The 15,343-nt window shown below is 38.7% G+C and overlaps 1 protein-coding gene across 7 annotated transcripts in view; it reads left to right on the top strand.

Moving 5' to 3' along the window:
- Positions 1-15,343, top strand: part of DENND4A (DENN domain containing 4A) — a 48,992-nt gene that overhangs the window by 4,366 nt on the left and 29,283 nt on the right. For 3 of the 7 annotated variants that reach the window (XM_064388913.1, XM_064388911.1, XM_064388917.1), the window contains exons 2-7: positions 4,260-4,345; positions 8,902-9,231; positions 9,810-10,059; positions 11,060-11,129; positions 12,692-12,861; positions 13,527-13,765. In XM_064388913.1, the coding sequence (XP_064244983.1) occupies positions 8,924-9,231; positions 9,810-10,059; positions 11,060-11,129; positions 12,692-12,861; positions 13,527-13,765 (1,037 nt within the window). In that variant the 5' untranslated portion in view covers positions 4,260-4,345; positions 8,902-8,923. Of the gene's footprint in view, positions 1-4,259; positions 4,346-8,898; positions 9,232-9,809; positions 10,060-11,059; positions 11,130-12,691; positions 12,862-13,526; positions 13,766-15,343 lie in introns of all 7 variants that reach the window. The other 4 variants (XM_064388914.1, XM_064388912.1, XM_064388916.1 and 1 more) reach the window with 3 other exon arrangements.

The following is a 15,343-nucleotide window of genomic DNA, read 5'->3' as shown; positions in this document are numbered from 1 at the left end:
CAGAGGTTTGATCTATAACACTCATTTCAGTAGCAGTGTGTGATGCAGAACTAGTCACTGGTAGTTCCCTAAAGAGCTCAGAAACAGTACCAGGAGGAAACTGAGAAGTGGAAATGAAAGACCTCAGAAAGTGTTGGCTGGCCTGGCTATTTTAAATGGTGTATTTTTATCTTTTCAATATATCAGGTACAAAATATATTGCATTATCTAATATATATATGAAAAATGTACATGTCTAATGGGTGCATTAGATAATGGTTACTGTGGAGGCTGATGTAGAGTGAACTAAGTAATAATGGGAGAGGAGTGAAAGGAGGAGGAACTGTGGCCTAAAAATGGGATGAAAAGAATAAGGAGTGTGTTAGAAGTTAGCCCTGTTTAATATTTACCATAAATTTTGACTTTTCAAAATCTGGGTCAGGAAAATCATTAATGCTAATTAATAAAGTTATTTCAGTTTGGCCATCTGAAACGAAAGTGAACAGGCAATAAGTGTGGTGTATAAGTACGTGTATGTAAATAAAAAAAGTCCCAAGAGATAGCCCCCACCTCGTGTGCAAGCTTTATGCAAACACAGAGAAGGGTTTTGTGGGCTGGACTCTTGAATTTTGGTTTTGACTTGAGCTTCAGAAGAAACCTGTGGGCCTGAGGAATTATTCTCAAAATTCCTAACACCAGGATCAGCAGTAGTTACCTTGGCATGTCATTGCTCTTCAACTAATTAATGGTGACTTTCAGAAGGAGACCCTAATGTTTTTTATTGCTTTGCTGGCTGTCCCAGCAATACGTGCTAGTTGATTGATGTACTTGCAGCTGAGCTGGTAGTGGTACTTGCACACTTATTTTTCTGTGGAATAGATGCTAAACATTTTGGTAAGTGGATGTAGAGATTTGCTGGATGGGAGAGGTATTAGTGAGTGTTATCCCTCCATGAAACCTTTCCAGTGGGGTGTGGATGATCTGCAGGCAGCAGTTCCAGCCCTGCATGTGCAGTCTGTGCATGGCTGTCCCTGTCTGTAATTTGTAGTCTGGTTGGATCCCATTTTCTCACATTACAGAACATTTTTGCTGGCCAAAGGAAAAGAAAAAACATATAAAACATTCTAAGTCTCAAAGTGTGTTTTTAAGTGTTGCAAAAAGTGGTAGAAACAATTCCCACCTGTCTTTTCTTCTATCACATCATGAATTCAAAATTTAATTTGGGTAGAGAATGGTTTCAAAACAAAACTGAGGTCAGCATGTCTGTCCAAATGTGGCAGGGTGAAAGCAGGTCACTTCTGTCACTCTTGGTTGATGGACTTTGACATTTGCACTGACAGGTTTTAGGTTTGAAGCTCAATATTGGAAGATTTTCTATTTTCATTTGCCTTTATCTACTGTGTCAAGAAAAATAGAACATTCTGTTTGGGGAACTTCTCCTTTTAAAAAGTTGTTGTATAGTAAATAGTTATACAAAAACATGAACAAGCCACTCTGCTGAACTGTGCTTTGGATGAAGTAATATTTACATTTTATAGTGCTTATTTTGGCTTTCCTCCTCCTGATTTTCTACAATTTGTTTTCTGCATCCCTCCTTACAAACATAGTTGTATTTCAGAAATCCTTTCCATTCTTGGGTGGTGCCTTTGGCCATAAATACTGTAATCTAGAAAGAAAAGTGTGAATTTTCAAACTGGCCCTGCTGAGATTTGTCTCTCATGAATCTTGTGGGATACTAGAACATCCCTTTCTTAAATTTTTGTAGGCAGGGTTGAATTTCACAGGATTTTGCTGTAGCACAACTGGAGTGATCACCAAAGCACCCTTGTTAGACCCTCTTAGTAAACACTTTGATTTGATTGAGGCTACAAACAGCACTGCAAAACAAACAAATAGAATGTTTGGTGAGTGAGGGAGAAATGTGTAGAAGATGTGGGATGTGCCAGATCTCTCCCTCGGGGTGAAATCTATTCCTTCCTGCCTTCTCCCTGCCTTACTCTGCTTCCTCCTCTGAGCTCGCATGCTGTAGGTGACCGGGTCCTGCTCGCTTTGCTGTACCCATCCTGCTGAATCTAGATTAGCCTCTGAATTTAGGCCTCATCTTTCTTTCTTCCTCAGCACTGCCGAGCACGTCTGCTTGTCCCTCAGTTCTTGGCTACATTCCTGTTTTCTTCTCCCAAATTCATGGTGTTTTGTTGTGTCCCTGTGCTTTTATCCAGCACTCTTCTGTTTCCCGGCACCTCTTAGAGATCCTTTGTTGCCAAGTTTTCTGAGCTCTCTTGATTATCTCCTCAGCTGTTTGGATCAGAGATGTAAACCATGACTTGGTGCAGATGATTGTGAATGGGCCTGCAAAACACTTGGTAGCATTTCCAGTCCAGTGATGCAGGGCAGAAAAATCTTAGATTTTCTCTTGGGTTATTGTTGATTTTCTTCTTTTCTAATAAAAATTGATGCAGCGTCAAAGGGAGCTTAGTGCAGGCTGGTGGCTTCCTGAGAATTATTGTATTGTCTAGCATCTCTGAGTGCAGATCTGTGCAGTTGGGTCTAAAAAGTAATGGCATTTATCACTTTAGCCCTGGTTTCTCTGTTGCTGTGGTTTGTGTAACTGTAGTAGGAAACGGGAAGAAGAAGTACAGACAAAGTCCTACTAAAAATGAAAATGCTGTGAGAAGTTCTGTTTGTATTTGGGTAATGATGTAAGTCCTTTGCATTCTTGTTTCTTGAAGAAGTAGATCCTTTACTTGATATGTAGAGGACAAGAAACTAGTTGTAAATAAGTTCTGCAAGTAATACAAAATAGACTTGCAAGTACACTGGCAGCAGTTCTGGCTGTGTTCCTTGTGATTCCTAAATTTATATTTTTTGCTTTCATTTAAGTCTCCTCCCTGGTTTTCCAGAGAGCTGACTAGAAAAGAAGCTTTTTGAAGTGTCTGTGGGGAAATTAATCGTGTTAATGCTGCCTACTTCTTGGACTTCTTCCAGCTGTGCTTGAGGTCTGCAGGTGATCCCAAAATTTATAATTTCTGGCACTCCTGGAAGCTTGATATTAACGATTGGATAGTTCGAGAAAATTATGTTGTGCTGCTCCTGCATTCTCTCTTTGCAGTCTTGAGTGAAAGTGTTCAAAGTAGATACTGGAAAGTGCCTGGCTGTAACTGGTGCAGGTCCATGGTGCTGTGAGGGTTTGAGGTCTCTGGGCTGTCAGAGCAGTGAGCTAACAGTGCTGAATGCTCCTGAGAGATCTCCAAGAAGTGGCCTGGTAGATTGGTATTATGAACAGAACCTTGAACTTTGTGATCCCAAAAATGCAATTCTGATAATCTAATTCCTCAGATTTTTCCACTTCAGGAATGGAAGCAAATCTTTCATGGTTTGCATCAACTCTCCTGAGATATTTGTTCCCAGCCTCTCTTATGTTACACTTTGTTTGCTGCAGTCTTCTCACCATACTCTTCTGAGAGTGTTCTACAAGTCTTGGGGGAATAGAAGCTTCCTTCAAAGAAAGTTCACTTTTTACTACAGCCTTGCTGATGCTAATGACTTGTCCTAGGAGCCCAGAGTCTCAGTGCCTCCAGTGAGGTGCTATCCTCAGTCCTGTGGATTTTGAACCAGTAAAAATGCTGCTTCAAAATGCTCCAAGGTAGCACTGGGCTTGCAAGCTCCTCAGTGTAAAACACAAGTTCAAGCTGTCTGTGGTGATACCAATGTTTAAAAGTGGCCTTGCTGTTGTTCACCACATCTGAAGAAAAATTCTGAATTGTGGCAGTAAAGGGCAAGAAGACTGTATCACCCACTGCAAGAGGAATTGACTAGATGAAAGATGCTGATTGTGGAGTAAGAAGGATCTGCTTAAATATCTGAATTTTGCAAAGAAAAGGTTTGAAGTAGATTTTGAAAGGTTCTTGGGCTGAGAGAGCACTTTGATGGTTGGCTAACATCTAGAAATGGACACAGAAGGTATTGATTGTCAGAAAATATTGGAAGAGGTGAAGTAATTTGAAGTGGCTGGCTCATCTCTTATTTGATTTATTTTGGTTTAAAGCATTAAGTGTTGTTTGCATTCTTAAAATATCAACGCAGCATAAAACTTGATATTTTGTTTCTTAAGTCTGGTTTAATTTACTTTTTTAGTGAAGTGGTATGTAACCTTATCTTAGCAAGCAGTCCTACAGCAACACACAGTGTTCATTTCATGTGACTGGTGCAGTGAAGTGTGCAGAAAGTAAGTTTCAACAAATGTGTTCATTGTTTGATTCTTATTTTTACTGTTTCTATAGGGAATGAAACTTTAACAAGAAGTCTGTGTTAAAGCCTGGCTGACAGCAAGAGAGGAAAAGTGTAGAAGCAATGCCCTGATGAAAAGGTAGGGAACACATTGATAGAGTGGGCAAAAGGCTTGTGTTCTGCCTTGGGAATTCCTGTGAAATTAGAGGCCTTCTGCTTTGTACCCAGGATTGTTTGCTTGCTGTGAAGAAAATATTGAGCAGAAAAAGGCTTGTCTGACAATTTTGCCAGGCAATTTTGGCAGTACAGAGATGGGGTGAGGTTTGTTCCTTGTGTAACTGCAGTTACTCCCATGTGATTTGTGTGGTGTTATGTCTGAGGAGTGGTTCTGAGTAGCCAGAGCAGGACTGCCTGATCCAGTTAACTTCACTTTGCTCCTGCGTGCCCAGCTGACACATCTCTGTGGGCTGGTTACTTCAACGGGCTAATGTAGCAATGCACAGATGAGATGAGATGCTGGGGGCTCTTAGAGCTTTACTAGCAATTTTTAATAATTAGCCTCTGATTTGTGTCTCTGTTCATCTGCTCTTCAGGTTCCTTCAAAGGATGTAAGCTCTTGGAGTGTTATTGTATGATGAATATTTAAAAAAAATAAATCACCAGCTTTGAACTGTTTTAAAAAAGGCTGCCCTGCACTGGTTTCCAGCGATCTCTAGGAGACATTCATTGCTTGTTTACACATGGAACATCTTTGGAGTCAGGATTACAAAGTGAAATATCACCTGGTTTAGACAGTAAACGGATCTAATAAGGAACTCAAATTAGCAAGCGATTTAATAATCTCAAAGAAGAATGCAGGAAGGAATGAGAATGACAACAAGGCAGATTAAAAGATTACAAGGCAGTTGTTGTATTTGTCTGCCAGAGGTGGACTGGCAGAAACTTTTAGTGGAGTCAGAGGGTCCTGCTGGCTGGGAAAGTTGGCTCCTGGGAAGAAACTGGCATGGCTGGAGCAATTCTTCTGTTCTGCAGCCACTTCTGAGTTATCTCTGCAAAATTCTGTGGGGAGGAGCAGGTTGTAGGGATTAGATCAGGATTTTTTTCCTTGCAAGTGTTGTAGTGCATCTGTAGTAAACTGTGCTTCGTGAGGCATCGTGCCTGTTCCTGGTGCACAGATGGAATATATGGCTCATCCACATCAGTTCTGGTCATGTGATGGGAAAAAGCTGATGTGTGCTTTCCTCTTGCAGTGTTTGAATGAGGACTGTGATCTGTTCAGAAAGCTTGGACACTGAATGAATTACAACGGTGGTGACAAGCAGCAAATATCTTCAATTAGTATTTCCTGAATGTTTATGAAAAGATGGGATGTTAGAAAATTACATTGAATAAACAGTGAAAATGTGTTTACCCTTTGTCTTTCAGCAAAGTAATCAAGCTAATAGTTTGTGGATCTGAGAGATTATCTGATTGTTTCTCTTGTTCCTACATTTTTAGAAGTTATATAAAGCTCTCTCATCTATGTAGTCATGATCTAGCATGTGTGTGTTTAATAATTTTTTACACATGACTTTGTTATTGGCAAGGATATTTTGATTCTTTCTGATCTTTATGGTGTTTAATTTACAGTTGTATTAATTATATGACATCCATTAAAAATCATTATAATGAAGTTGCTCAAAGACCATATATTGCACTTATTTATGAGGACTTTTTTAAGAGATGATGGTTATGGTCCCATGGCATTGCCTTCAAAGTGCAGCCTTTTGTCCCCAGGTTACTGAAGTGTAGAGAAGCAATGCAAGCTTCTCAGTGTGGCACTCCTGATGTTGAGTTTCATCTGGAGCTAGCTGCCTCAAGCAACCTTCTTGTGCAGTGTGACTTTTTCTGCAGTGTTTTTCATGCTTGTTTGGTTTGGGGTTTTTTTTGCCCCCAAAGATGACTTGCAATATGGTGAGATGTTGTAGGGAGATAAGTGAGGGTAAAAAGATTATAGTATGAAAGTTGTAGGGAAAAATCTGCTACTCCCTGGATGGAACAGAGCAGCATTCCTGACCTCCCACACAACACAGTCCAGGGGGTGGAGACCCCTTGGCCAGGCTGTGTTGAAACCCTTGCAGAGGAGGGAACTCTGGGGCTTTCTAGCTGACAGAGCCACAAAACAGCTGAAAACCAGGGGAGGTAAGGAAAGAGATCCTGCTGTGGAGAAATCTCTCTCCTTGGGCTGATGCCTGCCCCATCCAGGGTTATCTCAGGTGTTATCCTGAGATTCACACCAGCAAGGCACAACCACGACTCACTGAGCAAGATATGTGAGTAAAATCACTGTGGAATGGCTTCATGGCAGGAGTTTCTACAGAAATTCTCCATCAGTTTAGGTGAAATACTCTTCACAGAATGATTATTTGTCACTGAGTTAGCTCACAATTTATTCCTTCTTTCTGGGGTCTATTACCATGAAGTTTGCATAGATCTGCTCTGCCAGTAACCCGATGTTGAAAATTAGAGTATCACAGTAGCTCTAGTAAAGTCTAAGTCAGCCTTAGACTAAAATACCACTGAAGTTTATATTTTTAATCCCATTTTTAGCTGTAAGCCCTTGTATCAAAAGACAAAAATCATAAAACCATTGTAGAATCCCTGAATGATTTGGCTTGGAGGGGACCTTAAAGATTATCTCATTCCACCCTGCCATAGGCAGGGACACCTTCCACTATCCCAGGCTGCTCCAAGCCCTGTCCAACCTGGCCTTGGACACTTGCAGGGATGGGGTAGATAGGAAGGGGTAATTCATCATCAGCCAGGCCTTTTTGTTCTTCTGTTCTGTAAAATCTGCATTAAATTATGAAAGTCTTGCTGACTTGTGTATTACGTGCTATAACCTTAGGAAGCAAATTTATGTGATAGCAGGTGTTTGTATGTAGGGGATTCTAATTTTAACTATCTCTAAATGAGGAGAGCTTGTCCCAGTTTTTCTTGAAAGTGCTTTTGGGAATAAAGGAATGTTTGAATTTAGGACTTTTGCTGTAAACTTTATATGGAATAATGGTGAGGTTTAAATAGTGTAAAGGTATGATTCTTCAATATTACATATATATATACACACATCATTCTGTTTATTTGTAATGCTGAACTGGAGTTTAATAATATGTAATGATTAAACTGGAGTAGTGCTGATAATACACTGGAGTTATGGGTCCTGCTTGCAGTTTTAACAGCCATCATTTGTATGATTTTTGATTACTAAAGTGTTTAGTAATCAAAAATTATACATAATTTCATCCTAAAAGCCATCATGAATCACTCTAGAAATCAGTGTAGTTCTGTGAAATGGTGCTGGTAAGAAAAGGAAAAAACCTCAGTGTTTCAATAGCTATAATGCAGTTTCACAGAGAACTGTTAATGTAACAAAATATCTAGAACTTGTCACATTAGCTGAAAGATGTCAGTGTTTGGTATTATGCCAGGGTTTAGGGATACTTTGTTAAACATCTCCTTCTCTGCATGCATTTGTTCCCAGCCTGCCTGGGTTTGCTGGAGCCAGATGGACAGAGAGATAATAGGCAGCATATGCAGAGGTTGAGTTTGTGTGTCTTTGAATCCATCACTCAGGGAGGAGTTTGAATTTGTAGTTATTACTTTCATATATATGCTGAGTAACATTTTCCAGATGTGTTTGGAATAACTGGATGTAGGTTAAACTAAGCTCGGTTTTGTGACTGCATTCTCTCTTCAAACACAAGCTGAAGTTATTTTCACATTGTTACTTTCCTATATATTGGTGATTGCTTGCCAGTAATCACGTTTGCTAAATGCCCCATAGTGCTTATTAGCCATATAGAAAAATAAAAGTTAGATAATTTGGGGTTTCTTCTTGGCATTTTCAAGAACAATGTAAATAAGCATAAAGTAAAAAACCTGTACTCATTTCCTTGCAATGTTAGAAGCTTCTGAAGCCAGTCCAGCAAAACACAACCAACCTACAAAATAAGAGCAGGAAGAGGGAATTGCCTCTCTTGTGGTGGTGGATGGGGTTGGTAGGGGTGACCAGGCACAGCCTGACATTCCTCCTACTTGAGCAGGGGCTGGTGCTGGAGATCTGAGGCCAGCTTGCAACAATTTGATTAAATGCACATTATCAAACTGGGACGTAATTTTCCAAATTACCAGTAAGAAATGTCTGAATTTATTATGTTTGAACAAAAAATCTTGGTAAAATCCAAGAATCATGATGGCATGAAGTTTGATAAGTCTTAATACTTGCTATCTAGAGCAAGAAATAAAGGGAGATGAAGCAATGGGAATAAAAGTTACATGAAAACTGAAGTCTTCTGTCAACCATTCAAGCTGTTTTAAATTCTGGTTGTTCAGTTTCGGAATGTCAGCAAGCTCTTGAAACTCCTGTGTGGTAACAGTTTCTCTAGCAATAAAATTTTGCACCCAAACAAAATTAATTCAACAAAAGGGAGTCTTAAATAGCTTGTCTGGTTTAAAAAGTCTGGAACTTGATGACAGTAAACTTCCTGAAGCTACTCTAGCAACATTCCAGTGCACATGGGTGTCTTGGAAAAACATTTTTACCCTATTTCTCAATGTTCCACGCGAGAGCAGAAAGCATTTTCTTTATTTGCAAGCTATGATTTTTAAAAATAACCATAACTTTGTAATTTCTGACCTGTGTTTCTTCCTTAGCAGCTGTAACACCTTGTGATGGAAGATGGAAGACAAAGGGGCCCGTGTTGCTGATTACTTTGTTGTCGCAGGACTAACGGATATCTCAAAGCCGCTGGAGGAGGAGATCCACTTCAATGATGCCTGCCATAAAATCGCCAAACCAAAAGAACCCATCACAGACGTGACAGTCCTCAATAGATCCCTGGGGGAGGAGGTTCCTCAGGGCTATAAGTGCATAGATGTCACTCCCTCGGGCCTGTCTGCAGACCTCAATAACGGCAGCCTTGTAGGACCGCAGATATACCTTTGTTATCGCCGAGGCAGGGATAAGCCTCCACTCACTGATTTGGGGTGAGTGCTTTCCCTGCTCCAGTGGGTGATTTTCACTGTTTTATTTAACTAAGGAGCAGATAAGGCAGCTTTACGGAAATGCCATACTTTTTAAATACAAGGCAAAACTCTAAACAGGAAGATATTTGTTGACTTGAGAATACTGTAACCCAGTATGGAAGGGAAAATGCATGCTGAGTGGATTTGAATGACAAGTTTAATCCTTCCCATTTTGGAGTTTTCAAAGCCATTTATCATTTTTAATGTGTATGTTTGGATTGGGATAAGATGCTTAACCTATTTAACACAGATTGGAAAGAGATAAGTTATATGACATTCTTAAGATCATGCAATGAATCTTTCATTGAACTCAAACTAGCACTATTTTGCAGTAAACAAAATGCTTAGAAGTAATTATATACAAGGAAAACCAGTATAGCTTCATCATGAAGCTTTTCTGTTAGAATGCAGTTGGAGATAATGTGACCTGAACTTGTCAGTAAAAATGTTTTGCTCAGCAATGAGACAAGAGCTGTGATGAAAACTCAAAGTGTTTTTAAGATGTGCCTCCTGACTTTTTTCCTTCCCCTTTTAACTAGAGTTTTATATGATGGGAAGGAAAGAGTCAAGCAAGGCTGTGAAATCATTCAGAGCACCCCGTATGGGCGGCCTGCCAACATCAGCGGCAGCGCCTCGTCGCAGCGCGTGTACATCACCTACCGCAGGGCCTCCGAGAGCATGACCCAGAACACCCTGGCTGTCACTGACATCTGCATCATCATCCCCAGCAAAGGAGAGGCTCCCCCACACACCTTCTGCAAGGTGGACAAGAATCTGAACAACAGCATGGTAGGATTCAAAAGCTGGGCTTCGAACGCTTGGTACTCACTGATGTGACCTTTGTGGAGTACTTGGGGCAGCTCTTGGAGTAGCTGGTGAAAAATCTTCCTAAGTGGTCTCCAAAGATAAATCAAATATTGGAAGAGTTGGAGGATTACATTCCTTTGTTCCTACTTGGAACAAAGTCTTTCTGGAAGCCTTAGAGCAAATGTTTGGGTTTCTTTAGTGCTGACTCCAGCATCTTTGGATTGGTCCTTTAGAACCTGTTGTGTTCTGGTGTGTAGCTGGAGGTTTTACAGATGTGGCTGTTTCTGACACTGCTTTTACTGTTGTGGTGGGAATTCCATATCTAGCAACCAGCTTCTGTTTTGTTTTCCAGCTCCTCCCTTTATCTACAATGCTATTTTATAAATGTTTTTCTCCTCAGTAGTTTCACAAACTTTTTATTTGAAGAAAGTTGTATGTGAGTGATGTTGGAAGCTGTTGACTGTAAGCACATTTAAATGTTTAATATGGTTCCAAAACCTGACCTGCTAAAATACACAGGTTTCACACAACTTTGATTTGCAGAACTGAATATTTAGGTGTTTCCCAGTTAAATCTGCAGCCCTGTGTGCTGGCTCTTGCAGGGTCCTCAGAAGTCGGTGTGCTGCTTTGCAAGTGGGATCATGTAAAAAGGATCATGGACATTGATTTGTGCTTGTTTTTAAATAAATTCCTGTAGGCATTACCCAATGGATTTTTCAGTTCTGATAGTTCCCATATTGACTGGGTTATGGCAGTGCTGTCTTATGGAAGTTGTTACACCTTCCTCCCTTTTATAAAAGCTCTGTGTTCCCCCTATGGGTGCTGCTCTTTTCTGTTCCATGGCTTTCCTTGTTCTTTATTCTCGTGTCCAGAAATTGAGAATTCAAATACTTACAATTATCAGCATTATTATTCGTTATATTCTGTTATGTTCATTTGTTATACTTTATCACTTAATCCAATAATTTTTTTTATTTTACAGTGGGGCTCAGCAGTCTATTTATGTTATAAAAAGTCTGTGGCAAAAACCAACACCATATCATATAAAGCTGGTATGTAACTACTGTGTAGCCTTTTTTATCTTCAATTCAGAATGTCCAGGCTCATTTGTAATGTAATACATTTTGTACTAAAGTACTGACACTATCTAGCCATTATTCAAAAAGGAATCTTTCCCTAAAGAATTCTTTTAAAATCATGTCAGAAAAGAGACCTTAGAACAGGGTATCATGACCATGCTGTTTTAAAATGTGTGTAATGGGGAAGCTCAGCTGTGTTTTGATAGGTTTCTACAAACCTGGATGTCTCCCATCTCTGTTTGTGTTAGTGGTAACTGTCTCTTAAGGATGTGTGTGTATATGCAGAACAAAATACCACAGAAATTATTTGATGCATTTTCATGATCACTTTCTTTAAGAAACATTTTGAAGAATCCTGCAGACTTCCACACTGCCTCGAGCATCATTGGCACTGAGCTCTTTAAGTATTTTTGGATCCTGTATCATCTTTATTTTATTGTTTTATTTATAAGACAGATTTAGATTTGCTATGACTGATGAAATGTGTTGGCTTTGCATTTGTTTTTGGGTTTTTTTAAACCCTGATTTTGTTTGGCATACAAGTCATGAGCATGATTCACACTTAAGCTTTAATCCACTTACATCCCTTCTAGAGGCTGCTCTCTGTAAACAGGAGTTCAGGATGTACTAAAGGGTGTGCAGTACATTTGTAAACAAATAAAAATTTTAAAAGGCCTCACATCTGGTGATAGCTTGCACAAGAGTTTGATTCTTGGCATAAAGGGATCCACTGCCCTTTTGTGTTGTAAGTTTTTATTGCTTATTAATATCCCATTTCTGTTAGAAAAGTGCATAGTGATTGTGCTGTCTAACAGAGAGAAATCCTAAATCCTTTCATGTGGAATCCGTTCTCAGTGTGGAGTCCCCTGGGCTGGCAGTCAGACAGGATGGATTGCTACAGCCTCCCTGGTAACTGAGGACCTGTGTGCTAAAAGCCTCTGCTTCAGATCTTCATGTTTTACAGCTGTGTTTAAAATAAGGCTGAACACACTGGCCTGGCAGCACAAGGGCTGAGTCCTCAGCTGAGGTGGATCAGCATAATCAACTTGATTCTTTTGGTATTAAAAAACTATCTAATGGCAAACATGGTTTTTTCAGGGGATGTTTGTTGGTCAGAATTAATTGGTGTTATAGTTGAAAACATCAGTCTTATTTCTCAAGTATTCACATGACCTTTTTTTAAACTAGATTTTAAATCTTTGCTTGTACTCATGATGAATGTGAACTATTAAATAATAACAGGTGAGATGCACACAGCCTGAAAACAGGAAAAGATAGATCAGTTATTAATAGTTTCTAGAATGGAAAGTAGGATTTCAATGTAATGCTTTAGTCAGGTGATTCTCCTTAGGTTATGGGAGCATCTTCCCCTTCCAGCTATTCCCTGTGCCTAATTATTTACACCTTTACTCATCTTCTGAAGTTACTGTGTGCTCATATATGAATTTTCTGGCAATTATTTTATGGAACGAGCTATTACAAACCTGTTTCTGCTGGCTTTTCTATAACTGCCTCTTTGCTCATTCTATTTATAGGTTTAATATGCAGATATCCTGAAGAAGATTATGAATCATTCCCATTACCAGAATCTGTGCCTCTTTTTTGTCTCCCTATGGGTGCAACGATTGAATGTTGGCCATCTAACAGTAAATACCCTCTCCCAGTTTTTTCTACATTTGTACTAACTGGAGCTTCTGCAGAAAAGGTATTTTGAAACCTTGAAAAAAAAGTTATTCATTTAATTGAAAAAACTCAGTTGCTTATCAGGATGATGATAATGAATGTTTTCATTGAAGAGCTTGAATCTATTCTCTTGGGCTTGGTTCCAAGACTGCTTTGAGGAGTGTCTTGCAGTAGTTTCAGTTGATCATAAACCTGAGCTCCTCTGCTTTCCTGTTAGCCTGTGAAACTGGAGAGCTGTAAAATTGGACTGCATATACATGCAAGTAATGCTATTTTTATTGCAAGCATGGGAACGACCTTGCATGTACATACTTGTTCTAAAAAGTAAGTTGGATGTCAGGGGATATGGCTTTGAGTTGTGTATAAAGAATTCCTAAAATAGCTTTAAAGGCAATTGGAGGAGCAGTTGACTGCAGTTGTACTCTTTGTATGTTTCTTTCAAATAAATTGTTTTGTAAATTATTCTGTCATATGATATTAAGTGTTTTAATTAAATAATAGACAGTCTGGATTTTCACAGCCATAAGAGTATTCCAGAATGGATTGCTTCAAAAGATCACCATCTTTTGCATTAATGTATCTTTTCAAACAGTAATACAACTTGATTTTCTGTGTGTTTGGGGTTTCTTAGATTGCTTTGAAGATTGAGGCAGAATTACTGACTTCCCATCCACGATGTGTTTGCAGGTATATGGTGCTGCTATTCAGTTTTATGAACTGTATCCTGAAGAGAACCTCACAGAGAAGCAAAAATCTCAGCTGGGATTAGCAGCTGCTGTCGAGGGAAAAGACACGTGCAGAACAGTGCAGACAAATAAATGCATCTGTCTGCTCTCTCACTGGCCTTTCTTTGATGCTTTCAAGAAGTTTCTTACCTTTCTGTATCGTTACTCCATTTCTGGGCCACATGTCCTCCCCATTGAGAAGTAAGTAATCTCCAAAATCCATAACAGTAATTTCAGTAGATAAGAGAGTGGTTTTTTGTTCTGAATTTCCTGTAATATCCTTTTTACTTTACTCATCAAACATTAAATATAATGGCTGCACTTTTCTCCTTTGATTAAGGTATCTTTACCTACTTTCTGAAAATGTGTAGATTTTTTTTGTGATTTAAGTGCCTGCAAAGGTCTCTGAAAGCTGTTTTAATTAGCTTTGCACCCTTTAGCCATAGTGATTAGAAAGAGCAAGATTATAAATCCTTTCTTAATCTTGCACACATCAAGTTAGGAGAATTAAATTAGTAGATTTGCATTTTTTCAAATGCCTATTTGTAGTGTAATGAGAGATGATAAAGCAGAGTGAATATTTTGCACTAGTAATTATCTTCTATTTGTGATAAATAAACTTAATTTGTTTCTCATGTAAAAGATTTCACATTATAAAATACAGAGGAAATCCTTACACCAAGAAATGGTCAATACCTGTAATTCATATGCAGTACCATGTAACATTTCTAGGGTAAAGTAATCTTTTAATGCAGCAGATTTCAAATACACTGTTTACTTTTCTGTTTTATTACACATCAGTTTTTTTCTGCTTCAACTTAAATATTAACTTTCAGGAGACTTTGACTATGTGGATTAAGTGTTTCTTGTGATTGTTTATCCCCTTCATTATTACAGTTCCCATCACTGAACTTGTTTGAAAATTCTGACAGTGTAAACTTCCAATGATAAAAACATGTGTGTATATATATATATTTGTTTTATGCTCAGGGGTTTGGTGTTTTAACTTTTGGGAATGAGTAAATTAAATAGATATGAGAAGTGCTTTATCAATTTGGATTTTATGGATTTATTCTAATTTCTCTGATTTGTAAACTGATGAGTTTACTGTGGATAATTTAAATATAGGATTCTAATGTAGCATCTAGCCTACTTCCTTTGGCTGTTTTAATGATGATGAAGGTTTGTGTGTGCCTGAACATTTTCAGTGAGCTCAGCTGCTGCAAGCAGCAGCTTTCCCTTGTGTGGCATGTTCCATACTTCAGCCACCAGCTTCATACATGGGTAATAAAATAAAACCCAAATCAATGCTCATTTGTGGGTTTGTCTGAATTTCTTCTAAATGTAGTTGCCTGTGTCATAATACTGATAACATTTGTAGAAATCCAGGTAAAGTAAGTGCTGTAAGGTGAAATTTAGGATGGAATACCTGTTTCTCATGGGTTTTTACCCCATGTAGCTTCTTTTAATGTGAAAGTGTCTATTACATAGAATTATGTGTCTAGAACTTGTGCAAGCTTAATCAATTCTTGAAACTGAGAACTTTGTCAAATTTTAAAAACATTTTTCTGTATATGTAGTATGTGAAAGAACTTTAAAGCTTTTTCATCAGCAATTTTATATAACATTTTGTACTTAGAACTGAAGAAGATGGATGAGCTCTATGATTCTCCTTGATATTCAGCCATGAATATTTTTTTGCAAGTAACCAGTTCTGATCTCTGAGGTTTAGTGCTATTTCAAACTCTGTCAGAAGCAGGATTTTAAAATGGGACTGTG

This window comes from Passer domesticus, chromosome 14, assembly GCF_036417665.1.
Source record: "Passer domesticus isolate bPasDom1 chromosome 14, bPasDom1.hap1, whole genome shotgun sequence".
NCBI classification, from domain to species: domain Eukaryota; kingdom Metazoa; phylum Chordata; class Aves; order Passeriformes; family Passeridae; genus Passer; species Passer domesticus.
This window is presented reverse-complemented; position numbering and strand designations above follow the sequence as displayed.